Below are 27,946 nucleotides of genomic sequence, written 5' to 3'. Positions count from 1 at the left end.
CAAAACATACAGGTTATATCCATTCGTTCAACATATCCTTTATTGAGTACTGACTAGGTTTGGGGCATGGAGCAAGGCTCTGGGTTCACAATCATCAGTACTTGCCCACAGGGAGCTTACAGTCTGGTGGAAGTGAAGACTATAAACACATAAATAAATACGTAATTACAAATTATGGTAAGATAATACCATATTATTATGGTATTTCCTTCCTTGAAGAAGCAAGGTGCCATGAGAGAGATTAACAGGTTAGGGGTCTAGAAAACTTTTCTGACACAGGGACATTAAAAGTGAAGCCTGAAGGGTGAACAGGAGTCAGTTAGACAAAAGTGGAAAGAAAGACTCTCCCAGGCAATGAGAATGAGAAAAGACTTTGATGCAGCATAGAGTTTGAGATATTTGAGGAACAAAGGACCAATGTGGCCAGAATCTGGTGCTCTAGGGGAGCCTAGGGTGGGATGCTGCTGGAAGGAATCCAGGTTACAGAGGATGCTATATGCCCTGTTGAAACATTTGAGTTTTTCTAAGTGCACTGAGTAGTAAACAGTGGAGTAATCTGAATTAATTTTTAAAAGGTCATTGCTCTGTGAAAAATGTAATGAAGTAGGCAAAGAGAAGAAAGGAGAGATCAATTAAGAGGCTATTATAACTTAGACAAGAGGTGATAGCGGCTTGAACTCAGCCAACAGCAATACAGATAGAGAGGTGTGCAGAATTCAAGGTACATTTTGATGTAGGGAACAGGGAAGAAAGCAGTATCAAGAATTTTGCTGAGAAATTCTACTTAGAGCAACTCGGTGGGATGGGATGGAGGTGCCATTTACCAAGATGAGAAAGACCAGGAAAAGATTGAAAGGAAAGAGATTGAAAGTTCAGAATTGCACATAGGTTTCTGAGATTCCTGTGAACCATCCAAGTGAATAAACTGGGGATCATCAGCAAATAAATGATATTTAAAAGCAAAGGAATGGATGAGACTACCTAGAAAAAGACTATTGAGTAGAGAGAAAAGTAGAGGAGAGAAGCAGAGATGTGAACAGAAAAGCAAAAAGCAGCAAAACTGAGCCCTGAAGAATTCCAACACAGAGATCAGATAGAGAAGACCCTCTGGAAAAGGGACCCTGGAAGGAATGGCCAGAGAGAAAGGAGGAAACCAAGAAAATTGATGGCCTGAGGTTGAGAGAAAATAATATTTCAAAAAGATGAGTTTGGTAGACTGTTTAAGTGTTTCTGAGAGTCAAGCAATGTGGAGGCCATTGATGACCTTCATGAGGCAGTTTTGATAAAGAAATGGAGATAGAAACCATACTGGGTTCAAGACTGACTGACCAAAGGTGAAAACAGCTTGCAGAGGGAAGCAGAGGAATACGGTAATAAATGGCTATCTTCTCACTTTGGCCACATGGCCAGGTCGGCTACAAACTTATCCCATCTCTCCTCCCAGGTTTTCATGGCAGCCTTTTTATCAATATCCAACAAGGTGCTGAACCTGTAGGAGAAAAGGCACCTAGGTCAGCCCCAGGAGAAAGGGTTAGGGAACAGTGAGGGGATCTAAGATGCTTGCAGAGCATATTTTTTCCTCGGTCCAAGAACAATAATGAAAGAGAGAGGATGTGAAGAAAACCCACAGAAATCTTCCAGGCTTCTACCCTAAAACTCTAAGAGAGATAAATGCAAATTGTAGAGTGGAAAAGGGAGTGGAGGGATCCCTGGGTGGCGCAGCGGTTTGGCGCCTGCCTTTGGCCCAGGGCGCGATCCTGGAGACCCGGGATCAAATCCCACGTCGGGCTCCTGGTGCATGGAGCCTGCATCTCCCTCTGCCTGTGTCTCTGCCTCTCTCTCTCTCTCTCTGTGTGACTATCATAAATAAATAAAAAATTAAAAAAAAAAAAAAAGGAAAAGGGAGTGGAGATCTGGGAAGTACACAGGATACTCACTTGATGGAGTTCATGGCCAGCTGTTTGAGTGTCCTCAGATCAGCCTCCATTCCCCCAATGCCCATGAAGGCCTCATAGAAATCATAGGATAAGCCTTTGGCACCAAAGATAGCTGGGTCATCAGAGCTGATCACCATGGGATACCCAGTGGCCATCAGGACAGCAGCAGGGTGGTTTCGCAAGTCAGACACCAGTTTCAGAACCTGCCCAATAACAGGCAAATGAGGAAGACAAACTTTGACCAATAAAAAGAGTTGTCATGTGAGGTAAGACCATGTGGCATAACCAGCTCCTTATCCTTATCACCACTGAACATTGGAATGACTTCTGAGTACAACACAAAGAATAGAGCCAGTCCTCATGCTCTCCCTAATTTTCTCCAAGTTTCTTCACCACCACAAACATTTGGTCTCTTCTTGGTCTGGCTCAGAGCAACTCTCCTAAACACACAAGAGAGGCTGGTGCACAAAGAACCCCAAGCAACTGTGGAAGCAGCGGGATCCTATGGCCCCTCCCACTTCACTGGCCTTCCTCACTGTCCCTTTAGCTTTGTCTACGGCTTTGCCCAAAATTCCACCCCATTGGGGACCCTCATTGCTGCCTCAATGTCATGAATGGGTTAGGCAAAGGGCTATTCTTAAATAACTTACTAATGAGAGTGAGACAGTGGAAGAATATAGAAAACAAGTGAGTTAAGGAGCAAGAAATTATACAGGAAAAAGTTTGGGAAACAGAACAGAGATTGAGACTGGAGGGAAAGATTGTACTGGGTTGGTCACATGGATCACACTTACCTGATTGGAGATGGGACAGACTTCTATGGGAATGTTCTTCTTCCGGGAGTCAGCCCAGACTGCTGGGTGTTTGGTCAAAGCAAATCCATGGCCAATCCTGGTAGAGTTCAGTATTAGAGCATCCAGAAGGTTTCTATCTATGGAAGTACCCAGCCAATCTAGGGAAAAAGAGAGCCTTCAATCAGATGGATCTGACCTGTAGACCATCCTCAGATAAAGGCTCCAGACTCCCAAGCAAGAAAAAGAACATTAGGGGATCCCTGGGTGGCTCAGTGGTTTAGCACCTGCCTTTGGCCCAGGGCATGATTATCAAGTCCCGCATCAGGTTCCCTGCATGGAGCCTGCTTCTCCCTCTGCCTGTGTCTCTGCCTCTCACTCTCTCTGTGTCTCTCATGAATAAATAAAATCTTAAAAAAAGAAAAAGAACATTCACACACACACACACATACTTTCCTTATAACAATGCTAATGAGAGGTATGACAAGCCTTTTTTTTTTAATTTTTATTTATTTATGATAGTCACACAGAGAGAGAGAGAGAGAGAGAGGCAGAGACATAGGCAGAGGGAGAAGCAGGCTCCATGCACCGGGAGCCCGACGTGAGACTCGATCCCGGGTCTCCAGGATCAGGCCCCCGGCCGCAGGCAGTGCTCAACGCGCTAAACCGCTGTGCCACTGGGGCTGCCCCTCAACTTATATTTTCAACAGTATCAATTGCAAGATCAGTGACCAGCACAAAGAGGTGGCAGATACTGTTGGCTACCTAGTTCATCAGCCATCCCACTGTATCTCCCTTGTAGGCAGGACTTGCTTTGGAGCATGAAAATAACAGGTCTTGACTCTCCCAGCTTCCCTTGCAGCTAGGATAGTCTTTTTTTTTTTTTTTCCTAGGATAGTCTTAATGCTGGCCTGGAAGGTTATTGGTGGGGAGCTCTTGGGCTTCCTCTCTGATAAAAGGAGATGTCCTGGGGGAAATATCTTATCTTTTGCTTAGCTGGAATAGTTACGCCTGAATGTAATTTGACTATATGAAAACCAAGTAAGGTGAAACCCTGGATTTGATGAAAATGGCAGAGGTCACTTATTATGTAAAATAAATGACTTTAGGGCATAGTTGGTTAAGTGTCTGCCTTCAGCTCAGGTTATGATCTCAGAGTCCTGGGATGAAGCCCCATGTTGAACTTCCTGCTCAGCGGAAGCTGAGCTCCCTCTCCCTCTGCCTCCCATCCCTGCTCATGCTCTCTCTCTCTCAAATGGATAAATAAAATTTTAAAAATAAATAAGAGATGACCTTGTTGCAAAACCTATTAAATGTATTCCATTCCTGGCAGCCAAAAGCATCCTTATCAATCTACAGGTAAAATATGAAAATTCACTTTTCTGTTAGGAATAAAACCCAACAATTCCCACTGTTGGTTAGGGCATGTTTTTCATGGTTAGGGTGGATTTTCACTGGTTTCCTATCTAAAAATTTCAAAGATTTCTTCCTTTTAAAAAATAAGAACATTACTCTTGGGTATTAAATACTCAGCTCCTGGCAAAATCTTTTCCTAGGGCCATGCATCTTAGAATGTGGTTAGATCCTATTATGCTGTTTCATACTGTTGAGATGATTTCACACAGCTAAGTACGATTTTCCCAACCAGACCACAAGCTCTTCAAGGTTAGTAACCACTACCCCTACCCCCTTACCCTAACCCCCACAAATAATTCTTCAAACCCGTAGAACAGCTTTGATCTAAATTGACTTGAAATGTCAGGAAAAAGGAGATTAATGTACACAGACCCTTCATCTGAGAGATGGTGTGATAAGGCAAGATTTCAACCTGGTTGTGAAATTCAAGCCCCCCAATGCACTCCACTTATCTTCTTGGTCTTCTTCTTCTCTCTCTCTCTCTCTCTCTCTTTTTTTTTTTTTTTTTGTTTAAGATTTTATTTATTTATTCATGAGAGACACAGAGAGCCAGAGACACAGGCAGAGGAAGAAGCAGGCTCCATGCAGGGAACCCAAAGTGGGACTTGATCCCGGGACTCCGGGATCATGCCCTGAGCCAAAGGCAAAGGCTCAACTGCTGAGCCACCCAGGTGTCCTTCTCTTTGGTCTTCTAAGGATGACAGGTGCCTCAGGTACTCAGGGACGCCAGGTGGGATGCAGCAATAAGCTTTCCTCCTGATCTAAGCACCCAACATCTTCATTTTGACCTGAAATTACAGCCATGATCTGGGATTCCTTTTGCTTAGGGTTTACACATTTTAAAGACTGGGATATGGGAAGGTCTGAGAGATGACCCAGGAGCCTATGAAGTGAGCTTTGGGAAACAAAGGGGTGGCTAAGCCAATGGCATTTCAGAAACAATAGCAGTGGGGCCTGCTTGAGCTGGGTGTGGTCACCCCTTCAGCACTGATGAGTGTGGACAAAGCTTCCTATTTGCTAGAGCAGGCCTGGTCCTAGTCCGTCTCCTGCCACCTAACCCATGTATGACTTAAGACAGGTGAATTAATCTCCTAGGCACAATTCACTCATTATAAAATAGACATCAGAAAGGGCTCAAACTCAAGCTCCACTACTAACTAGCTCCTTACCCTTGGACCAACCACTCTATTTGGAGACTTGGGCAATAAAATGAGGAGGGAGGCACCTGGGTGGCTCAGTCGGTTAAAAGTCCAACTCTTGACTTCAGCTCAGGTCACGATTTCAGGGTCCTGAGATCAAGCCTGGTGTCTGACTCAGTGTTCAATGGGGAGTCTGTTTGAGATTCTCCCTCTCCCTCTGCCCCTCCTCTCTCTTCCCTCAAATAAATAAATATATCTTCAAAGTAAAATAAAATAAAATGGAGATAAAAACACCTTCCCAGCAGAACTGGAGTGAGAATTAGTAATAATAATAATATATATATATATATATATTAAAGATTTATTTATTTATTTGTTCATGATAGATATATATAGAGAGAGGCAGAGACACAGGCAGAGGGAGAAGCAGGCTCCATGTTGGGAACCCCACATGGGACTCGATCCCAGGACTCCAGGATCACGCCCTGAGCCAAAGGCAGGCGCTAAACTGCTGAGCCACCCAGGGATCCCCAGTAATAATATATTTAATGTGCCAGATATTGTTATTCCTTCTCCAGGGGCTTGCCATCAGGATTAAGTGAAATAATGCATACAAAATGGACAAATACAATAAAACGACTCTCAACAATATCAATACTGCCCCAGGATCCTATCAGTTCTCTTGAGTGATGATGAGGACCCCTCCTATCTATCACCTCCTCTGTTTTGCTTGTCTCCATATGGCTCACCTGTCTCTCCAGCATGGAAAAAGTAAGGCAGTTTAACACCATGCAAGGTAGGAATCATCAAAGCCTCCTTGTAGTCAAACAAGGAGTAGCCAGTGTCTTCATGCCCCACCTGCAGGACAGAGAAGAGGGGACATGGAGCCATCTGCTTGGTCCGTGCCTCAGCTGTAACTACAACAAAATTATGCTTTGCAAATTAAACGACACATACCCCACACACACCCCGGGATTTGTAGCTATGTGCCACGAGTAGAGTACCTTAGGATAAAAAATGTATTTCCTTCAGAATGCCTATTTTAATTTGTTGGGGAAGGGGACAATGACACATATTTATAGTAAGCCAAATACGGATATTCAATGTAGTAGAATGGAGTGCAGACTTAATAATGAGTTGGAACTTGCAAGTAGATCCCTTTGAACAACTACTATCCCCCTTCCAACCCCAAATTCCTTCTAGGACTTGTCCATTACAGTCCCTCTAGGGACTGATCTGGAAGCTCTATACTAGAGGTGCTTAGTCAGCCTCCTTTGTCCATTCCTATGGAGCAACTGGGTGGCTCAGTCATTTAAATGTCTGCTTTCAGCTCAGGTCATTATCCCAGGGTCCTGGGATCAAGTCCTACATGGGGCTCCCTGCTCACCAGGGAGTCTGCTTCTCCCTCTCCCTCTGTCCTTCACCTCTCCCTGTGCTCTCTCTCTGGGTCAGATAAATAAATAAAATCTTAAAAAAAAAAAAAAAAGAAGAAGAAGAAAATAAAATCCACTTCTATGCACTGTGAATGGTCTGAAAACAAGAGCTTAAGCACAGGCTCAGGTAAAAAGTAGTTTCTATAAGAGGGAGTCAGGACGGCCTTTGAGCCAGTTAGCTCCAACTAATTTAGCTTCCTTCATGAGATTGATGGGTTATCACCTGGGAAGTGTGCCCTGGCTGTTGGAGCTTGGCTATGGCTTTGATTTGGTGGAGGGTCAGGGCACCACCTATGGATGTGCAGCTTCGGAAGTAGCTGAGGAAGCAAATGGGATGGAGGGGCAAGGGACAACTCTATATCCTTGACAGTTTTGCCCAGGGCTATCCCCATCTCTGCTTCCAAACCCCCTGCCACCGCCCCCCTCCCTGTGCCACAGTTTAAAGAGCCCCCTGTAGGTAGGTAGAAAGAGGGCGGATGGCAGGGGAATGGGACTAAGCCCACCATTACTGCCCAACCTCCTCAAATTCCTTTCTTATTCTGGAACTCCCCCTTTCAGCCTCCTGGCCCTTTCTGCTCCCCTTCTTCTTGGAGCTGTCTTCATCCTGCTGGCCCCCAGAGAAGGTCAGTGCTAAGCTCTGGCCAGGCCTGTGCCTCTACAAAGGGTTTGGTGGGAGCTGCCAAGGCCTGCAGGAGGAGCAGCTCCTGGGCCCCGTTCTCAGCTTCGTCATGCACAGTCCATTACCAGGTCAAACCCTGCCACCATCCTGGGGAACATGGTTCGAAGCGCCATGGCTGTTTGCACGGATTTCATGATGAAGGACACATTTTTAAATCTGCGAGAGACAGAAGCAGGGGCAACAGCATGATTTGGCGTTGGCACTGCTGGGCACCCCCAAGTGGCTCCACTAGTGCCTGGGGCTGAGCTGGTCCAGGGTACGCAGCAGCCACTTCCCACACCCTCGCCCCACTGCCCACATGACCCTGTGCTGCCCGGGCTACTGGGATCCCTACCAGTGGCTACATCTGAGAAATACATCACCCATGGGCAGCCCGGGTGGCTCAGCGGTTTAGCGCCGCCTTTGGCCCGGGGCGTGATCCTGGAGACCCAGGATCGAGTCCCATGTCAGGCTCCCTGCATGGAGCCTACTTCTCCCTCTGCCTGTGTCTCTGCCTCTCTCTCTGTGTGTGTGTCTCTCATGAATAAATAAATAAACCAATCCGAATATTTGTCTCTTAAAAAAAAAAAGAAAGAAGGAAATACATCACCCCAACCGAACCCTATCCAGGACTCTGGCTGGCTACAGAGGAACCCATAGTGTCTGAAAAGCAAAATGAGGAAGAGAGATTCATGGGATAAGTTTCATTTATCTACATTTGGATGAAGCAAAGAGGCCTCGTTCAAAAGTTGCCCTGCATCCCTGAGAGGATGGTTTCCCGAAGTGGGTGCCCTGCAGAACCTGAAATGCAACAGATCACCCAAGTCCCTGTCAGGTCATCTAGACCTGGCACCTATAAGTCCTCTGCCTCCAATTAAATCAGCAAAGCCCTGGGCACTACAGAAATCACAAAACCAAACTGTCTGTCTTCTCTCCACACTCCCTCTGCTCAAGTCCAGGATAGGGACGAGGCAAGCAGCACAACAGAAGCACCAAAGGGAAAAGTCTGGTACAACTCTGTGACAGAACAAAGATCTCGGGCAGCCCTGGTGGCTCAGCAGTTTAGCGCTGCCTGCAGCCCAGGGCATGATCCTGAAGACCCGGGATCGAGTCCCACGTCAGGCTCTATGTGTGGTGCTTGCTTCTCCCTCTGCCTGTCTCTCTCTCTCTCTGTGTCTCTATGAATAAATAAAATAAAATCTTAAAAAAAAAAGGAAATTATTAAAAAAAAAAAAAAAGAACAAAGATCTCTGCAAAGCAGCTGACTCACTTGTTCCTCAGTTCTGTGGGCTTAGATTCCTCCCACCCCTCCCCCATACCTGCTCATTCCCTCTCCTTCAGAGCTCTAAAGGAACACAGGAGCATTTACCACCTGCTGCCCAGCCCTCACATCCTCTTGCTATTGACCCCCAGGGAGCCTCTGAGGGGACCCAAGGGGCCCAGCTTGCAAGCCCCCTCCTGGCTGACTAGCACACAGGTGTAGGCCTCTACTCAGCAAGCCCCAAGCCCTCACAAGGAGTGGAGGGGCCTCAGCAGGGATGGGGCAGGAGGTGTCTGACTGCTCTCCAAGAGCCCAGCCTCTAGAGTTGGCTGAGCAAATGGAGGAGCTGCCCATCCCCAAGCCCTGACTCAGTGTTGATCCCCATATGATTGCTCCACATCCCCAGCCCTGTGTATCACAGGCCTTAGACTGGCCACCCTTTGACAGGAGGAGAGAGCCTGCCTTGGTAAAATCAGAAGGGAAGTTAAGCGATAAAGCTTTCTGCTCTTGCTTGGGGAAAGAGTGGGCCCTTGTTCACACCACCAAGTCCCACATCCATGCTCCTGCTGGGCGTCCACACACAGACTCTGAGGTAGCTGTCCCTCAGGGCTGGGTCATCAGTCAAGGCCTTGCACAAAGCCATCCACAGCACATGGCTGACATTAGGCAGAACCCCAAAGGCAAATTGAAACAAAGAAATGAGCCAGTTATCTGAACATATAAGCAAAAACATATCCATAACTGAGTCATCCAGGCCAACATGGGGTCAGAACCTAGAATTATCTGGATAATTGCCAAAGTTCTTCATTTCAGCCTAGGGGGGTGGATTCAAACAGGAAATGACTTTAGAGGTAGGTGTTTGCACACATGCACAAACATATCTGCCAAGCCCATGGCTCTTTGGCAGCAGGGGTAGGTCTCTGACACCAGCCCCCTAGCCTCCCAGCCTCCCTTTCTCCTCCCCTCCCTTCCCAGTCTAGTGGCTCTGCCTGCACCCCATTCTCCCAAATCCTGCAGCTTCAGCTATGTTCTCTCTCACCTGTGATCCGTATAAATGAGTTTGATTCCAATGAACCCAGGATGCTTTTTCGCAAACTTATAAGCCACTTCTCTATAAGTCCTCACTGACCACTCTCGGCTATGGACGGTCCCATTCAGTTCATACACCTGAGAAGGAAGCATGGTCATGATCAGACATTGGAGGTGAGCGAACTTCATTCTCATGGCCAAAAATATCTAAAGCCAGATCGGACTTTACAATTTCCTTGTCCAGAGCCTTCAACAGCCTCTGATATTTATCAGAAGTCCTAGTCCTATGTGGGAGAATGCTCTTGAACACCCAAAAGCTGGGTGTCTGCCTGACTGATTCATTCATTACTGGGTCCTTGCACCTAAAGCAGTGCCTGGCACATGGTGGGCACCCAATAGGCATTTGTGTAATGAATGCAGAACAGGTCAGCTGGGGATAGGAAACAGCCAAAAAGAGGAGTCCAAGGACCCACTTCATCTCCTCACTTTACCACCTCTAGGTGGGATGTCCCCTGAAGTGGACATGGTTAGGAGCAGAGTGCGAAGAGCCAGCAAGGGACTGTGGGTAAGGCAACAAGAATGAACAAGTGTCCTCTGTGAGAGACCGGAAAAGAGTGGGTACATCCCCTGTAGTATCCCCTGCAGCATCCTCTGCAGCTCCTGTCTCCTCCCCCATCACGGGGTCAGCTCTCAGCCACTTGGTCAGCTCTCAGCCCAGCCAAAGTGGCAGTTCAGGGTCAGGACAGGATATGGGAATTTCCAAAGAGATTGTGAGGCAAAGGAAGATGCAAAGAAATAATATGCAGAAGTTATTTCTATGACTCTCAGTTAAAAACCTATGGTGTGAAAAAACAAAACAAAACAAAACAAACAAACAAAAAGAAAACCCTATGGTGTGGGGCCCCTGAGTGGCTCAGTGGTTGAGCATCTGCCTTCAACACAGGTCATGACCCTGGGGTCCTGGGATCGAGCCCCACATTGCACTCCCCACAGGGAGCCTGCTTCTCCCTCTGCCTGTGTCTCTGTCTCTCTCTCTCTCTCTCATGAATAAATAAATAAAATCTTAAAAACAACAACAACAACAAAACCCTGCCTTGTGCAAGAAAACAGGCTAGGCTCTGGAAGGGTAGCCAATGCTAGTAAGACAAGACGCCTGCCCTTAAGGAGTTCCCAAAGACAGGCTCCATTCATTTTTGTGATACAAAGCCAGAAGAATTAAGTGCTAAATAGAGGTTTATGGGACCTCAGAGGAAAAAGGGGGTAGGATCAGATAAACTTTTTTTTTTTAAGATTTTATTTATTTATTCATGAGAGACACACACACAGAGAGAGGCAGAGACACAAGTAGAGGGAGAAGCAGGCTCCATGCAGGGAGCCTGATGTGGGACTCGATCCCAGGACCCCAGGATCACGCCCTGGGCTGAAGGCAGGCGCTAAACCACTGAGCCACCCAGGGATCCCCGAAAAGCTTTTTGAGGGAAATGGCATTGAAGCTGGGCCAGCTCTGCACTGGCCCCTCTGGCTAAAGCATTGCTAATCCTGGCATGGGGAGCAATGGTTCCACACAGAGCCAGAGCTGCTGGGATTCAGGGAGCAGAGGCTGAAGGGCAGAGGCAGAATGGAAGTCATGAGCTCTCTCATCACCTAAAGTAGAGAAATCCTTTCTCCTGACTGGGGTCAGCTCTTGTATCCCGGCATCCCAGGACACAGTGGTCTCCAGGAACCTTTTCTCATTGCCAGCCAATCACTTGCTCACTCTTGCCAGCCCAGGGCTCCTGCCCTTTCCCTCCTAGCTGTGCCCTGGAGGTGCTACCTTTTGTTCCAGGGCAGCCTTCCCAGCACCCTCTTCTCTCCAGGCCAACAGAGCAGCCTTTTTGCTCTTTCACCTCCGAGGGTCCTGTCCTACAACCCAGGTTGGGGGAAGTGGAGTGAATGAACAGCTGTTTCCAACCCCTTCTCTTGGCCTCATTGGCCTTGGTTCTTTGGTTTCCTCTGCTGCTGCCCAGTGAAGCCTGACGTCTCATGCAGTCCCCCACAAGGCTGCCTCAGCCCCTCAACTGGGCTCACTCTCAGCAGGTGGATCTTCCCTAACTGCTTAGCCTCGGAGTGGACATGCTCAGGCTTACTGAAAGTTAAAGCTGTCAGTACTTTCCAGAGCAGAGAATCCTTAGTATTGCTAGCTCAGTATCTAGTATAGCCTGCTACTATTATTATTTTTACTGAAGGAGATTAGAACATGCCACCCTAAAATATGCTACTTTTACATAAGGATTATTATGAGTAGAAGGCAATCAAGCCAATCAAGACAGAGCTCTGTGACTTCCTCCCATCTGCCTAAAAGCAAGGTATTAACTCTCATGAAGATGCTCCCTCTCCCATCTCCCCGCACCAGGAGAACAAGGCTTATCACTGGAGACACAAGGTCAGCATGGAGATGGGTGTAATGGAGCCCTTATCTTGTGTGAGCTTCCCCCACATAGCTCCCTTACCACAATTTACTACCCCAGAAACCCAAACCCCTTTTCCTCTATATCGCCGTTTCTCCACAATTTATCAACACTGGTTAAAATAGTGTATAAGCACTTGATCTATCCATTTTTGGAAGGCTTCACTGTTTTCTACACAAAGGCTTCCAAGCACTTAAAAATTAAATAATAACATCAAATGCGATTTTTCCGCCTTTTCTCCTGTTAATGTAGCTTTTGTCAGTTTGATTTGCAGGCCCCACAACAAGAACCTTAAAAGGGTAAAGAAAAGCTTGCTGTCATCCTCTCCTACTTTACCAAGGATTTTTAAAAGAACTCTTCCTGGGATCCCTGGGTGGTGCAGCGGTTTGGCGCCTGCCTTTGGCCCGGGGCGCGATCCTGGAGACCCGGGATCGAATCCCACGTCGGGCTCCCGGTGCATGGAGCCTGTTTCTCCCTCTGCCTCTCTCTCTCTCTCTCTGTGACTATCATGAATAAATAAATAAAATCTTTAAAAAAAAAAAAAAAAAGAACTCTTCCTGCCACTGATCAAGGCTTACAGACTTCCAGGTGCTCTGCTAGAATCTTCACATCTTTGATGCCTACAGAACCTATACGCTGTACCCCAGCAGTCCTCCAAGTGTGGCCAGGGAACCCCTGTGGGTCCCCTACTTTTCCAGGCAGTCTGCAAAATCAGAAACTCTCCTCATGAAAAGTTTAAGATCTTATTTGTCTTTTTCATTCTCCTCGCATAAGGGTACAGAATTTTTCAGAAGTTGCATCGCTTGTGACAATATTGCCCTGACAAATAATGGATTGTGTGCTTGCATAGCCTTGAGTTTTGAAATCTTCTCAGTTTTAGTTTCTCATACAAGATAAGTTATACAGGATATCATAGATATAATCCATACAAACAAAAGTTCTTTAGGATCCTCTAAAATTTTTGAGTGTAAAAATTTGAGAACAGTTGCATTAAACCAACCCAGAACTGGTACTTGAAGTTTTCTTGGCATTTTCTTCTATTGAAGGATTTGCAGAAGGGAAGACCAGAATTCTTCCCCATGCTTTGACTGCTATGTCATTACTGAGTCCCCTGCCCAGACACACCAACTGGATTGTAGACCACTGTCGGCAGGATCCAGGTCCTTTGGATCTTCCCACCATCTCCTCCTATAGCCCTAGTGCAGGAGCTCTACAAATAAGCATTAACTAGAGAAGAGTTTACTCTTCATTACTAAGCCCCAGGCAGCAGTTTTAAAGAAGGGATGAATAGATGGATATCAGAGGGGTAGCCAATAGAGTAGTGCTAGCAGAACTGAAGGGGAACAAAAGAACCTTAAAAAAAAAATCAACAAATGACAATTCTGCCTAAAAGAAGATCCTTGGCATATTAAACAAGTCTGGGGAGATATGCAAATGACACAACCAGAAGCCTGATGGGGGCTTGCATACGGCCGGCCAGCCGGCCGCACTTCCAAGCCATCAATTCTGTCATTCCAGTACTTATTGAAGGAGAATCTGGGACCCCTGCCTTGCAGGGTTCCAATCCCACTGCCAGTTCCCATAGCATGGAAGGTTGTGAAGAAGGAATCTGGCCCCTGGGGCTGCAGATGCCAGAGCCCTAGTCTTTTGGTACCTCAGTAAATCACCACAGGGGCTGCCCATATCTTGTACTCCTAGGCTTCTGGCCTCTGGCCAAGAAACTGCAGGCTTTATGGAAGCACCTAGGGCAGGATCTGAATGTGCACAAGCACCCCGATTTAAAGGAACAAGAGACTTGTTTCAGAGGGAGACCTGCAACGCCTCACAGCCTTACAGCCACTCCACTATAGGTCAGAAACTTGCTAGGAAGCCAGGCATTCAAGTAAAGTTCTCAGTTGGCTAGAGGGTTCTGGACAGCCTTCTGGGTCAGGCTCCCGGTGGAGATATGTTCTGTCCCAGGCAATCATACCTCACAGCACAGGGTCAATGCAAGGATAAAATGAGTTAATATTTGGAAAGCAAAAAAAAAAAAAAAGAAGAAGAAGAAGAAGAAGAAGAAAAGAAAAAAAGAAAAAGAAAAAATTGGAAAGCATTCAGAAATTATAGCTATTGGGGCACCTGACTGACTCAGCCAGAAGAGCCTGCAACTCTTGATCTCGGGGTTATGAGTTCAAGCCCCCATTGAGTGCAGAGATTACTTTTAAAAATTAAAACTTAAGGTCCCCTGGGTGGCTCAATCAGTTAGGCATCTGCCTTTGGCTCAGGTCATGTTCCCAGGGTTCCAGGATGGAGTTCCACAGAGTCCAGTATCCAGCTCTCTGCCCAGCGGGAGTCTCCTCCCTCTGCCTCTCACCCGGCTTGTACTCAAGCTCGTTCTCTCTCTCTCTCTCTCTGAAATAAATAAATAAATAAATAAATAAATAAATAAATAAATAAAATCTTTAAAAAATTAAAACTTAAAAAAATGAGAACTATTAATAATATTACCAATCTTTTTTGTTTTAAGATTTTATTTATTTATTAATGAGAGACACAGAGAGAGAGAGAGGCAGAGACACAGGCAGAGTGGGAAGCAGGCTCCATGCAGGGAGCCTGACATGGGACTCGATCCCGGGTCTCCAAGATCAGGCCCTGGGCTGAAGGCAGCACTAAACCGCTGAGCCATCTGGGCCGTCTCTATTACCAATCTTATTATTACCGCTAGATGTAGAAAAACAACTCAAAATCTGCAGTTATCCTAGGACGATGAGTTAATATCCTAGAATTTAGCAATCAGTAAGTACAAGTAGGAGGTTTCTCTAAGACTATGTGATACAAAAGCTGCTATATCCATGTAATAAGCCCTTTTGAGTTGAAAACACATTGGATTCAATATAGATTATCTCCATTTTAAATTATAGTTTAATTGTGAAACTATGAAGTTGGCTATTTACATTAATCAATATAACTAGTTTTCACCACTAGAGCACCATGCATTTAGCCTGCACTAACTGAGCTTCTATTATGTGCCTGGTATATGCCAAGAGCTTTATATCACAATCTCATTTCATCTTCAAAACTACACTACCAGGTAGTTCTTATTTTACAGATGGAGATTACAAGGCTGAGAAAGGCTAAGAAACTCAGTCCTACTTCCCAACAGGACGTTCAGAATCTTGCTGACCCTGGTTGTCTCCTGTCATTAGAGCAGCTCTGTCTTCTAGTGACTCAGGTCCCAGTGTCCCAGCTCTGGCTGCACATTAGAATCACCTGAGGAGGCGGAAATGCCTGGGTCTCACCCTAGACTAATTAAATCAGAATCTCTGGGGTAGAACACAATCCATTATTTGTTTGTTTGAATCTCCCCGGGTGCTTCTAATATACAATGTCCAGCTAGGGTTAAGATCTACCATTTTTGTGGACTTGACAGGCAAGTAAACAGCGTGATTACTGCATAGCAGGATAAATGCTATTATGATGGGGAGCAGCTAAGAGAGTTATCCCAACCTCGATTGTCTGTGTTCTTGCAGAGTTACACCAGTAACAAGAGACTTCAGCAACAAGCCAGGTGGAATTTTCAATGGAGGATCTGCCAAGAATCCAGGAAAAACCCTGGTGGTAGGGAGAGGGTAGGCCAAGCAACGGTAGCGTTTGTTACACAAGTGGCAGCATCCAAGAAAACGTCTGGGCACGACCATATCGGGTGCACCACCCTGTCTCTCTCCTAAGACCCCTGTCAGTTAGTGCCAGCAGGCCAATCTCCTGTTGATAATCCTCTGGGGTCTTACAAGAGCTCCAGTCTGAAGACTGGCCAGGACCCAGTCTGGGCCTCAGATTGCGACCGTGGGGGAAGGGACTGGAGCCCAGGAGATAAGACCCGCCTAGCAACTGTTGCTAAAGGCAAGTAGCCTTTGTTATCAAGCATTAGTAACACAATAGGAGGCTGAGCAGCCAGGAGAGTCCATCAACATCATCCCAGGCCCTGAATTAGCCCCACAAGCAAGAAGGGGGAGGCTGTGAGGCTCAGCAAAAGAATTCCGGTGCAGGCGGTTTTTAGTTGTTAATGTGCGGATGGCTCCCCCTACTCTGGCTAACGGGGGGCAGTAAGGCAGAGACTCTCCGTTGCAAGAGGCCTTTGTTCCAGCGTCAGAGCAGAACAAATGGTCAAATCCCATCCCCCTCAGCCTCTCCAGAATCCCAAATCCCAGCAGCCTTCCACCTTCTAGGACTTCTAGGATGGCGGGGGGTGAGCAGAGTGGAGCAGAGGTTCGGAGCAAGGCAGGGGCTCGGAGCTAAATCCCGGAGCCCACTCCACCGCGGGGCAAGGAGAAAGCAGCCCCGCAGGAAAGGAGGAGGGAGGAAGCGGGAATCAACTGCGGCCCTCCAGTTCTCTGCATCTTCCCCTAAATGCTTCCCCACCGGCTCAAGATGAGAGTCCCCGCCCGCAGCACGGCCGAGGCCTCCGCGATCCCCCTTCCTCTCCGCTCCGCCCCTCAGGCGCCCAGGCCCGGCCACCGTGGAGGGGCTACCTCCCGCGGGGAAGGCCCCCAGGAAGCGAGCCCTCAGCAGGGGCGAGCGGCCGATCCCAGGGGCTCTGTGCCCCCAGACAGGGAGGAGCCTCGAAGCCCGAAGCCCCCTCCGGGAGCTCCTCCGGAGGTGGGGCATGGCTGCCTCGATGCCCGTCAAGCCCAGCAACCTGGCCTCGGTGCATCACTCCTTACCACCAGCGTGACCTTGACGGAGCCCCCGGGCCCTTCCACGCCTCGGCTTCGGGCCTGCCCGGCGCACGCTCGCTCAGCAGCCCGAGGGCTTTGCAGAGGTCGAGGCGAAGCCGGCCCTTGGGGCCAGCGCGGTCCGGGGCAGACCGTCTGCATCAGAATCAGTGAGAGGAGCGGGGAAAGCGACTTGATTTTGCGGCTTCCTGGCCCTCCCCAAGAGCACAGAACGAGAATTCTGGGAGGTGGGGGTTTAAACCTGGATTTTAAAGAGCACCTCCAGATCATTCATACGGCAGCCAAGGTTGAGGGCCGCCACCACCAAGCATGACTATCACTATTGGTGCCCCTTGGCAACGTAAGCTGTCGTGTCCGTCTGAAATACCTCACGACCTGACAAAAATAAGGAGGCAACAAATGCCTGGTGCTGGAAATCTGCATCACCAGGAGACAAAGACGAGAGACGTGCACTCGGGCGGGGGTGGGGGAGGGGTTGGGGGGGGTTGTCTGACGTACAAACCAGCTTCTGTGGGACCCAGAGAGGAGGACAGACTTAGAGGGGCTGGAGCCCAGACTTGGAGAATAAACAGGCTGAAACAGGGGAATAAATTGTTCTGGGAAGTGAAAGTTTTTATACCTCACATAGGCCAGGCCCACTGCCAGCTCATCTCTTTTTGAAAGTCTTCTCTTAATAGGTGGAGGGACCCTCTCTTCCTGTAAAAGGATCGTTTGTGTCCAGGTCTTATTTATTCTGCTCACAAAACTGCTGAAAGCTCTACGGTGGGCACAAAGGTCACCATCACTCCCACTTCCCGGGAACTATACTCAGAGCTTTCACAACCACACAAACGTCAGACCCCAGGGCAGATGGGCACCCTTATCTGGGAGCCACCTCTTCAGGAACCCCCAGGGCCGGGCCTTAAACTAACATCAGGTGGGGATTAACATATCTAAGGGGAAAGGTGGGTCAGTCCTGAGAATTGGCCTGGAGGAAGCTTTATGAAGGAAAGGGGAGCCCTGATCCACAAACTGGAATTACTGGTTCTTGGGATAGGTGTATCCTTCATTACAGGGTCCTTGAACACTTTAGATCAAACTGGGGGTAATAAAATCAGTTCAGGGATCCCAACAAGAATTTAAAAATTGGGACACCTGGGTTGCTCAGTGGTTGAGCACCTGCCTTCGGCTCAGGGCGTGATCCTGGAGTCCTGAGATTGAGTCCCACATTGGGCTCCCTGCTCCCTGTATGGAGCCTGATTCTCCCTCTGCCTGTGTCTCTGCCTCTCTCTGTGTGTGTCTCTCATGAATAAATAAAATATTAAAAAAAAAAATTAAAAATTTGGGGAGTGCCTGGGAGGCTCAGTCGGTTGGGCATCTGCCTTCAGCTCAAGTCATGGTCCCAGGGTCCTGAATGGAGCCCCCACATTAGGCTCCCGGAGCAGTGGAGAGTCTGCTTCCCCCCCTCCCTCTGCTGCTCCACTTGATTGCACTCTCTCAATTTCTCTCTCTCTCTCTCTCTCTCTCTGTTTCTCTCATGAATAAATGAATAAAATATTTTTAAAAAAATTTTTTAGAATGCACAAATATCAGAATCTCTGTACATTGCTATGTTTCATAGATAAGTAATGGATACATGTGGAAACACTGTTTTCAATAAAGTCAATTTATTCTAGCACTTTACCCACCCTGGGAAAAGGATAATAATTTTCATCAGATTTTCCAAAGATTAAGAACACTGTTATGGACCCCCTTAGATTCTCAGAGCTTAGTGACAGGCTTATTATTGGTCTCTGGCTCACCAACATCCTTCTGGCTATAACCTGGCTTCAGGAAAGTCTAAGATTTGCCTTCAAATCTTGAAGTTCTCTCAGGAGAACTTCCCAATCAAGATGCTTAAGTGTCTGGTCTAATTGATAGTTTTCTCTGGAAACCAGCATTCTGACTTTCTTGTTTATACTTCTGTCTCTTATGAATTTGGTCAATGTGTTTCAGTCCTCTGGAGCACTATCACTTCTGAGTGTACAAACAATAAAATTTCTGAGCCTGTAAAGACCATGGAATATGGTAACAAAGCCAAAATAATGCCAGCCTGTAGACCTTACCACAAACTTAAAGGTCAGTCACCAAGGCGTTGGTATGCTCAATAAATATTTCAATGAATGAGCAGACTAGTTAGGATACAATATCCGGGAGAGCTCTACATAAAGGTCACGTACTGCAAGCCACTTAAAATCTTCAAGCAGCTCAAACTCTCTGTGAACCCACCAAATGAAACATTCAGAAATCCTGCCGACTCCCACAGCACCCAAATCCCTCCCACAAATAGTCCTTAGGGAAGTTCTGTCCAACAGACATCCCAAAGGAATGGACCAGGAACATCTGATCACCTGGGCTGCTCTCCTAACAAGGCATCCTCTAAAGTGGAGGCCATCTTAGTTCTCTCCTGCTTTGATAACACTCCTTCTCAGCCTGCTTCATGAACTTTCCATCTTATTTCTGTTTGCAGGGTCCCCTTCTTGGCCTGCTCCTCTTTTCAACTGATGGCTTTGGTGGGAACCTCCTCCCTCTGACAGTTTTAGGGATTACCTTTCTGCAGACAAATGTCAAACATCTGTTTCCAGGCTAGAACTCTCCTGCGGGTTCCAAAGTCATGTATGCAGCCACTTCCTCGACATCTTCATAGGGTTGTCTCCTAGACACCTCCAACTCTACAGGTTCAAAACCAAACTTTCTATTCTCCTTCCCATCCTGCTCCTCTTCTTACATCCCCTATCTCCATCAAGGTCACTACCCAACTCAAGTCAACTCAATCAACTCAAGCCAAATGCCATCCAAAGTCTTCACCCCCACATGGTTGGTCAGTAAGACCTCTGGAGTCCTCCTCCAGCACACTGCACATCTCCTCGTTGCTTCTGTCTCCTAGCTTTGTCATCTCACACCTGCTATTCCCCTGCTCTCCCAGCCTCCGTCCCCACCTCTCTCACTGGGCAACCTTCTCATTGCAGTCCATTCTCCCCAGTGCTACCAGGGTGATCCATTTGCCAAACCCATCAGCTGTCCCAGGACCAAGAGCATAGTCCTGAGGGACTCTGGAAAACTAAATTTTTTTTTAAAGATTTTATTTATTTATTCATGAGAGATACAGAGAGAGAGAGAGAGAGAGAGAGACAGGCAGAGGGAGAAGCAGGTTCCTCTCAGGGAGCCCGACATGGGACTCGATCCCAGGTCTCCAGGATCATGCCCTAGGCCGAAGGCAGGCTGAGCCACCCAGGGATCCCCGAAACTAAATTTTGTTATGAAAGGAGACAGGTCAAGGAAGGTCCAGACATGAGACACTGCTCAGAGTTCAAGGCCAGGGAACCCCAAGCAGCCAGCAGGCAATAATGTGTATCTGGGAGAAGGTAAGAAGTAGGGGTCATGAGAGAAGGGGGTAAAGGGCAGTGGGGGGGATGTTCATGGTATCATAGGGGCCAGACAATACAGAGCAAGGTTTCCTTGCTCATGGGGGCCCTGGAAAGACACATTTCCCATTCAGGATAAAACCAGCATCCAATCCTATAGCAGTAGGATGGGGAGCCAGTGAAGACCTACAGGGTAAGATCTGAAAGTCAAGCCAGAGCAGAGGAGAGGGGTGGACTCACCGGGAACAGCATGGCTCTGAGCTCCAGGTAGAGCACATTGTCCTGGTAGAACTCCTCCAGGGCCTGGAAGACGTAGTCTCTAAACACTGGCGCATAGTAGACAAGGCCAGAAATTGTAAAGAAGATGCTTTGAAACTTGGACCAGACAATAGCTTGGTTTGCGTAAGCCACCTCAGGGTTCTCAGTCATCAGAGTGAAATTCTTCAGCAGTCTGTCCAGGACACAAAGGGAAAAATTGAGGAAGTGTGTTTCAAGCCACAGCCTTCAGGTACCTGCAGGATTCCTGCCCACCTTGCCTCTCCTGCCAGAAGCAAACCCAAATGCCTTGTAGGAGCAGTGATGAGAGGCCAGGGGAAGCACAGAGCTCTCTGATGGGGGCCCCCTCCCTGAGATCCGCCGTGTGCCTCTCAGGACCCAGCTCAAGGCGGGATGCTCCCACCGGCCAGGCTCTCCTGCCCCTCTCCACATGCTTAGCCAGCTCGTCCCCACTGTCGGACCAAGTTCTCTTTAGGGGGTGTTATGCACTGAATTGTATCCCCCTAAAATCCATACATTGATGGGATGCCTGGGTGGCTCAGCAGTTGAGCACCTACCTTTGGCCCAGGGTGTGATCCTGGAGACCAGGGATTGAGTCCCACGTCAGGCTCCCTGCATGGAGCCTGCTTCTCCCTCTGTCTGTGTCTCTGCCTCTCTTTCTTTCTCTATCTCTCTCATGAATAAATAAATAAAATCTTAAAAAAAGAAAATCCAAAAAAAAAAAAAATCCATACATTGAAATCTTCACCCTCAATGGGACCGTATTCGAAGAAAAGGCCTTTCTGGTGGTAATTAAGGTTAAATGAGGTCATAAGGGTGGGGCCCACACAGAATGGGGCTGGTGTCAGGGACACCAGGAGTGCACACACACGAAGGCTATGGGAGGACACAGTCTGCAAGTCAAGGACAGAGGCCTTGGGAGAGACCAAGCTTGCCAGTGTCTTCATCTTGGATTTTTAGCTTCCAGACCAGTGAGCAAATCAATTTCTATTGTTTAAGCCACCCGATCTGTAGAATGCTGTGATGGCAGCCCCAGCAGGCTAATACAGTAGGCAGGATGGAAATAACTCTGGACGGGGCACCACAGGACCCAGGCCTTGCCCTGATTAGCCATGTACAGAGCTTCACGTTTCTTATTCATAAAGGGAAGTAACCTTGTGAAGGCACTCCGTAGATAGTTCTGTGATTAAAATAGTGTATTACTTATAATATTACTCTACAAGTGTGTTAGGGAGTCACTCTATCATGATTTCAAGGTGTTTCACCCACCAATGCACTGTCATTATTCCAGGAGCTGGGAACTTTTCATCTTTCTGGTATTAAGCATCTGGACAAATCTCATTTCATGCAACAATAGTAGTACTGTTAATACCTCTTGCAGATCAAATTGGATTTAAATGAGCCAGGAACTTACTATTTGAATGCTTTTATGAAGCAATGTATCCTGTAAAGGGCAGCAGGTGGCTCAGTGGTTTAGCGCCACCTTCAGCCCAGGGCCTGATCCTGGAGACCTGGGATCGAGTCCCACGTCAGACTCCCTGCATGGAGCCTGCTTCTCCCTCTGCCTGTGTCTCTGCGTCTCTCTCTGTGTGTGTCTCTCATGAATAAATAAAAATCTTTAAAAAAAAAAAGTATCCTGTAAAGTTTAAAGAAAACATCAGATTTGCATCTATGGGTCTGTAGCAAGGAAGACGCACACGCTTCCATCCACTACCTATAATGAGCACATGATTTATTCTTTCTGAACCACACTCACCTGTTGTCAAACTCAGTGACATTCTGCAGCTCCTTTCGATATTTCTCCAGCAAAACCCACTCTGAGCACTCTGCTGGCATAGGGGTTGGGGGTGCTGGATAAGCAAATTTGAACTTCAGCGCCCCCCTTGGGGTGATACAGAAATGGCAGTGGGGCCTGTAAGTGACATTTTTCACCAGCCAGTTCATGCTCAGGATGCTGAAGTCATGGATGTGTAAGGCAGCCCCTGGAAAGGGAAGAAAGTCAGGGGTGGGGATGAGGCAAAAGAGGTGAAGTCCAGATTCCAGGGCCTAGGGCTCCTGAGGACAGTATAGATGGGCAAGCAGTGAGAAGCACAGGATGTCTGTTTGGTGGAGTTCCTTGGAAACATTCATAATGCACCTTCTCACTCCAGTGCAAGGAGCTTCTAAGCCTAGAGATACCTTTGTCTCCCTGGGATGGCTACAGCCTTTTCTGCTCCACTTTAGGAAGGGAGCTTCCCTCACTAGACCTCATTCAAGAGAGGCAACCTGATGAGGTGGGGGAGCATCAGGCTTGGAATCATTAGACTGGGGTTCAAGCTGGGCTCCTTCTCACCACCCAACATCCCCATAAAGGGATGTAACAGGAAGGAGCCTCAGCCCCTCCCTCGACCTGGTCCAGATCCTCTCAGCCTGCTCCCCAGTGCCCCACATACCGGCTTTGCATTCCCTGCTTCTGGTCTCATCTAGGCAGCTTCCGGCCGTCAGGATTCCCACTGATGCCCCATGCTTCTTTCAGACCTGACACCAATTTTGACTGCAGAACTCCTCAAGGCACACTATCCACTGTCCCTCTGCTCTTCTTGCTCTGTCTTAGCACCTGACCTTGACACTGGCCACTTAGGGGTCCCAGCTGTGTGAGCTTTGGCATGTCACCCTCACTAAACCTTATGTTCTCCATCAAGTGGGGATATTATTTCACCAATTTGTGTTTCTTTTCTAAATCTCTACTTATTTATAGCATTAAAATAAAGAGGTATAGAAAAGTCCTTGGGGCACTCAGGTGGCTCATTTGTTAAGTGTCCAACTCTTGGTTTTAGCTTAGGTTGTGATCTCATGAGGTCCTGAGATGGAGCCCCACATATGGGCTCTGTGCTCAGTGAGGAGTCTGCTTGGGATTCTCTCCCACTGTCCGCCCCTCTATTTACTACACTCACATTCTCTCTCTCTCTCTAAAATAAATAAATCTGGGATCCCTGGGTGGCGCAGTGGTTTGGCGCTTGCCTTTGGCCCAGGGCGCGATCCTGGAGACCCGGGATCGAATCCCACATCAGGCTCCCGGTGCATGGAGCCTGCTTCTCCCTCTGCCTATGTCTCTGCCTCTCTCTCTCTCTGACTATCATAAATAAATAAAAATTTAAAAAAATATTTTAAAATAAATAAATCTTAAAAAAAAAAGTCCTTATAAGCTGCAAACTACTATTTGTGTTTGTTTTGGTTTTTAAGATTTTATTTATTTATTTGAGAGAGGGCACAAGCCAGGGGGAAGAGCAGAAGGGAGAAGCAGACTCCTCACTGAGCAGGAAGCCTAATGCTGGGCTCCACCCCAGGACCCTGAGATCATGACCTGAACCCAAGGCAGACATTACCAACTAAGCCACGTTTGCAGGCGTCCCTGCAAACTGTTATTTGTGTGTGCAGGATTGTAATTATTTTACTATTCATAGAAATGTACATATACTATAGACAAACCCTACTAGAAATGTGTTTATCTAGGATGCTCGTTCATACCATACCCTGTTTGGTACCTGAGCCCCCCAAAATGGTAGAAGAGTCAGATGCAAGAAAAGACATGAAAGGAGAATAGGTCCTATGGGCTCCAGTACTCCCTTAGGGGTACACATCAGCTTTGTCTGTGAAGACAGTAATGCCCAGCACCCACACCCTACCGTCTCTGAGGCAGAGTCCCCTTGGAAGCAGGGCTTTGGGTTTCCAGGATAAATCAGCAGCCACCCTGGACCACCTCCTCTCTAGCTTGCCAAGCAAGAACAAAGATGCAGAGTAGCCAAGTTGGGTTCTCGCTGCTCCGTTCATTTATTTTTAGTTTTATTATTATTATTATTTTTTTTTTATGTAGGCCCCACATGCAACATGGTGCTTGAACTCATGACCCCAAGATCAAGAGTCCCACGCTCTGCGGACTGAGGCAGCCACATGCTCCTCACTACTCCATTTAGAACAATAACAACGCTGGCTGCCAGTTTAGCCCCCCCTATCTTCCCAGCACCCCACACCACCCTCTCCAAAACTCCACCTTTTGGCATCTTCTTCAGGATGTTAAACACCTCACTTTTCTCAATGAGATTCTTGGCCTGGAAAAAGTGCATGCTTGGGGGGAACAGGTGAGTCTTCATGGCCTGTGCCACCTCAGCCTTCTTGAGGGCCATGAGCCTCTCGTTGGCCAGCTCTTCCTGTTGGGTCAGCACCAACTGCCCCCCCAGCTGCATCATCCTCTCTCGCATCAATAGCTGGGTTCGTGCTTCATCTATGGACATGGTTGAGCAGAAAACAGATGTTGCCACCATCAGAAGCAGAGAGAGCAGGGCTGGCTGCCCTGATGGGCCACCCACAGACATTGGGATGCCTGGAAGAGGAAATTGCACAGACTTGGAAACAACATATCTAAAGAATGGTCACTGAAAATCTACAATTTCAATGTCCAACTCTGATTTTCCTTCTCCTACTCTGTTCTCAGATTACCATATTTTATTTATTTATTTGGGAGAGAGAGCACTCATGAGTAGGGGGAAGAAGCAGAGGGAAAAGGAGAAGCAGTTCCCTGCTGAGCAGGAAGGCCAACATGGACCTTTCCCAGGACCCTGAGGTCATGACCTTAGCAGAAGGCAGACTCCCAACCAACTGAGCGACCCAGGCACCCCTATAATTTTTTATATTATAGCTGGCTGGTTCAGTGAGTGGAGCATGCAACTCTTGGTCTTGGGGTTGTCGGTTCAAGTTCTGCATTGGTTGTAGAGATTACATAAACATGTTTTTTAAATTTAAAAATTAGGGAAACCCTGGGTGGCTCAGCAGTTTGGCGCCTGCCTTTGGCCCACGGCATGATCCTGGAGTCCCAGGATCAAGTTCCATGTCGGGCTCCCTGCGTGGAGCCTGCTTCTCCTTCTGCCTGTGTCTCTGCCTCTCTCTCTCTGTGTGTGTCTTTCATGAATAAATAAATAAATAAAATCTTAAAAAAAAAAAACTGATTTTCTAAAATAAATAAATAAATAAATAAATAAAATTTAAAGATTAAAAAAATTTAAAAAATAATGGAATGAGAAAGAGCTTTTAGAAATTGAAAATACAAAAGTTCTGAAGGGTGCCTGGGTGGCATAGTCAGTTGAATGCCTAACTCTTGGTTTTGGCTCCAGTTGGGCTCTGTGCTCACCATGCAATCTGCCTAAGATTCTCTCTTCCTGGGATGCCTGGGTGGCTCAGTGGTTGAGCATCTGCCTTTGGCTCAGGGCGTGATCCTGGGGTCCTGGGATCAAGTACCACATCGGGCTCCCTACAGGGAGCCTGCTTCTCCCTCTGCCTGTGTCTCAGCCTCTCTCTCTGTGTCTCTCATGAATAAATAAATAAAATCTTTTTAAAAAGTTTTAAAAATACAAAAGCTGATATTTAAAAAATTTCTAGCAATATTACAAGATGGAATTGAAGATAATCTTTTAGAAATTCGGACAAAATAAGAGAGAAACAAATGAGATGATTATTGGCTCAGGAAGTCCAATACCCAAATAATAGACATATCAGAAGGAAAAAGAAAAAATAGAAGAAAAAGTAAACAAATAATACAAGAAACTGGGCCAGAATGGAAGACCTGCAACTCTGGGTTGATGAGGTTTGTTTAGCTCCTAGCATAGTCCAATTGCTCAATGGCCACACCAAGATAATATTATCTTGATATTTCAGAACATTAACTCTAAGCAATGCTAATAGCTTCTAGAAAGCAGTTAGTCCAGGTTGGCAAGAGCAAGGATTTAAGACAGAAGGAAAGAAATTTGCTTGTATAGGGTCTCCTCATGCCTGGCTCTGTGTTAGGACTTTACCTGGGTCATTTATTTGAATTTCATTTAAGAATTATGGGGTGCCTGGATGACTTAGTAGGAGGAGCATGCGACTCGATCTTGGGGTTGTGAGTTTGAGCCCCATGCTGGGTATAGAGATTACTTAAATAAATTTTTTTAAAGGAATTATTTCTGCATACTTGAAAATATAATACAGTATCCTGGAAAGAATCAAAGCTATAAATTGGAAGACCTCAGGATCAGTCCCAAATTAGTATGTCTTTAACTGTGAGACCTTGGGCAAACTGCTTAATGTCTAGAGGTCTCAGTTTTCTCACCTGTGGAAAGGTGAATTCCACTAAATCAGTGGCCCTCAAAGTGTGACACATGTATCATCAGTAATACAAGATATCACTGTTTAGGATGAATAAAAAAATTTAAAAACAAGTTCATTTAAAGAAAGATATTAAGTAGGGGTGCCTGGTGGCTTAGTCAGTTAAGTGTCTGCCTTCAGCTCCTGTCATGATCCTCAGCAGGAAGCCTGCTTCTCCCTCTCCCTCTGCCTGACACTTCCCTTGCTTGTGCATGCTCTCTCTCTCTGATGAATAAATAAATAAAATCTTTTTTTCAAAAAAAAAAAAAAAGAAAGAAAGATATTAAATAAATAGAGCTGCAGGGATATGAAAAAGATGAAAAGCTTGCTAATCACTGAAATACATTACAGATTCTTTCCAAGGCCAACATTCAATTATCCTAAGTAAGGTCCATCAAACTCCCAAGAGGGAGTTTTCAGAAGGAACTGGATACTATTTGCTCTGGTACCACAGCTGTGGTAGGGGCTGTGCTCTTCTAATCAGAGAGTTGGACTCCTGAAGAACACTGCAACTTCACGAAGGCTTCAAATGTCTCTTTGGACTACAGTGTTTGCAACGGCTGAGACATCGAGGGCAAGAGGAGAGCGACATTTATGTCAGCATCCTGTCCACCCCATGCTGTATCCTGCAAACAATGGCCCCGGTCCCCTTGCCCTCCCTTTTTATTTTTTTATTATTATTATTATTTTTCCCCCTCCCTTTTTACTACACAGAGCAGAGGCCACTGTGCTCTACCATCTCCACCTCTGTCCTCTCCACAGACCCCAGAAGTAGTTGTGTGGCCCAGCATCGAGGGGCTTTTCCCTGCCTGACAGGTCCAGCCCAGCTGGCTGAGCACCAGGAAGACAATCCCTATGCCAATTACCACCATACTTACCCCATCTCTCTCATTAATTTCCTTTTACTTTTAAAAGATGGTGCATGAAAACTCGATCATTTGTTCCCAGAGTAAGAACAAGGAAACAGACCGTGTGCATCTGTGACTCTGAGAGAACGTCCTGCGGCCCACAGCCATTTCCAACAGCCTGCCCTGCAGCCAGGCTCCGTTCTTCCTCCCTAGAAGGGACTGGCTGCTGCGGGCGGGGGCAGGGAGGGCTGCCACCAGGTAAGCAAAGCCCAGGGGCCTGGCGTCCCAGCTACCCCATGGCTAGACCCCCACCCCAGGGGACCCCCGTTACCTCAGAGCAGCTCCAAAAACTGCGCACTGTTTGCTGAGTGCCCCCAACAGCTGTGTCAGAGGCACCAGAAAAGCTCACCATCCTGTTTTCACTTCCTGTCAGGGCAGGTTTCACTTCTCTTGGTCTCTC

General features: G+C 47.1%; 1 protein-coding gene across 1 annotated transcript; it reads right to left on the bottom strand.

Moving 5' to 3' along the window:
• Positions 1-22: 22 nt before the first annotated feature.
• On the bottom strand, positions 23-27,946 carry ADA2 (adenosine deaminase 2). The gene is made up of 10 exons (XM_041735464.1): positions 27,818-27,946; positions 24,513-24,842; positions 22,239-22,464; positions 20,447-20,657; positions 9,675-9,802; positions 7,461-7,551; positions 6,033-6,141; positions 2,732-2,889; positions 1,938-2,140; positions 23-1,489 (listed from the first exon to the last, which is right to left on the bottom strand). Exons 2-10 carry the CDS (start codon positions 24,832-24,834, stop codon positions 1,390-1,392), a joined length of 1,548 nt encoding a protein of 515 aa, XP_041591398.1. The 5' UTR covers positions 24,835-24,842; positions 27,818-27,946; the 3' UTR covers positions 23-1,389.

This window comes from Vulpes lagopus, chromosome 21 (assembly GCF_018345385.1).
Source record: "Vulpes lagopus strain Blue_001 chromosome 21, ASM1834538v1, whole genome shotgun sequence".
In the NCBI taxonomy this organism is placed as follows: domain Eukaryota; kingdom Metazoa; phylum Chordata; class Mammalia; order Carnivora; family Canidae; genus Vulpes; species Vulpes lagopus.
The sequence above is the reverse complement of the archived record's forward strand: the minus strand, read 5'-3'. Positions and strand labels throughout refer to the sequence as shown.

What these genes read in the sequence shown, in the direction of transcription:
- ADA2 (XM_041735464.1), bottom strand. Translation starts at nt 24,834, where the DNA reads ATGTCTGTGGGTGGCCCATCAGGGCAGCCAGCCCTGCTCTCTCTGCTT. An exon ending in GTCACTGAGTTTGACAACAG is followed by an intron (nt 20,658 to 22,238) that starts GTGAGTGTGGTT and finishes TGTCCTGGACAG; the next exon opens with ACTGCTGAAGAATTTCACTC. An exon ending in TTTCCATGCTGGAGAGACAG is followed by an intron (nt 2,890 to 6,032) that starts GTGAGCCATATG and finishes CTTTTTCCCTAG; the next exon opens with ATTGGCTGGGTACTTCCATA.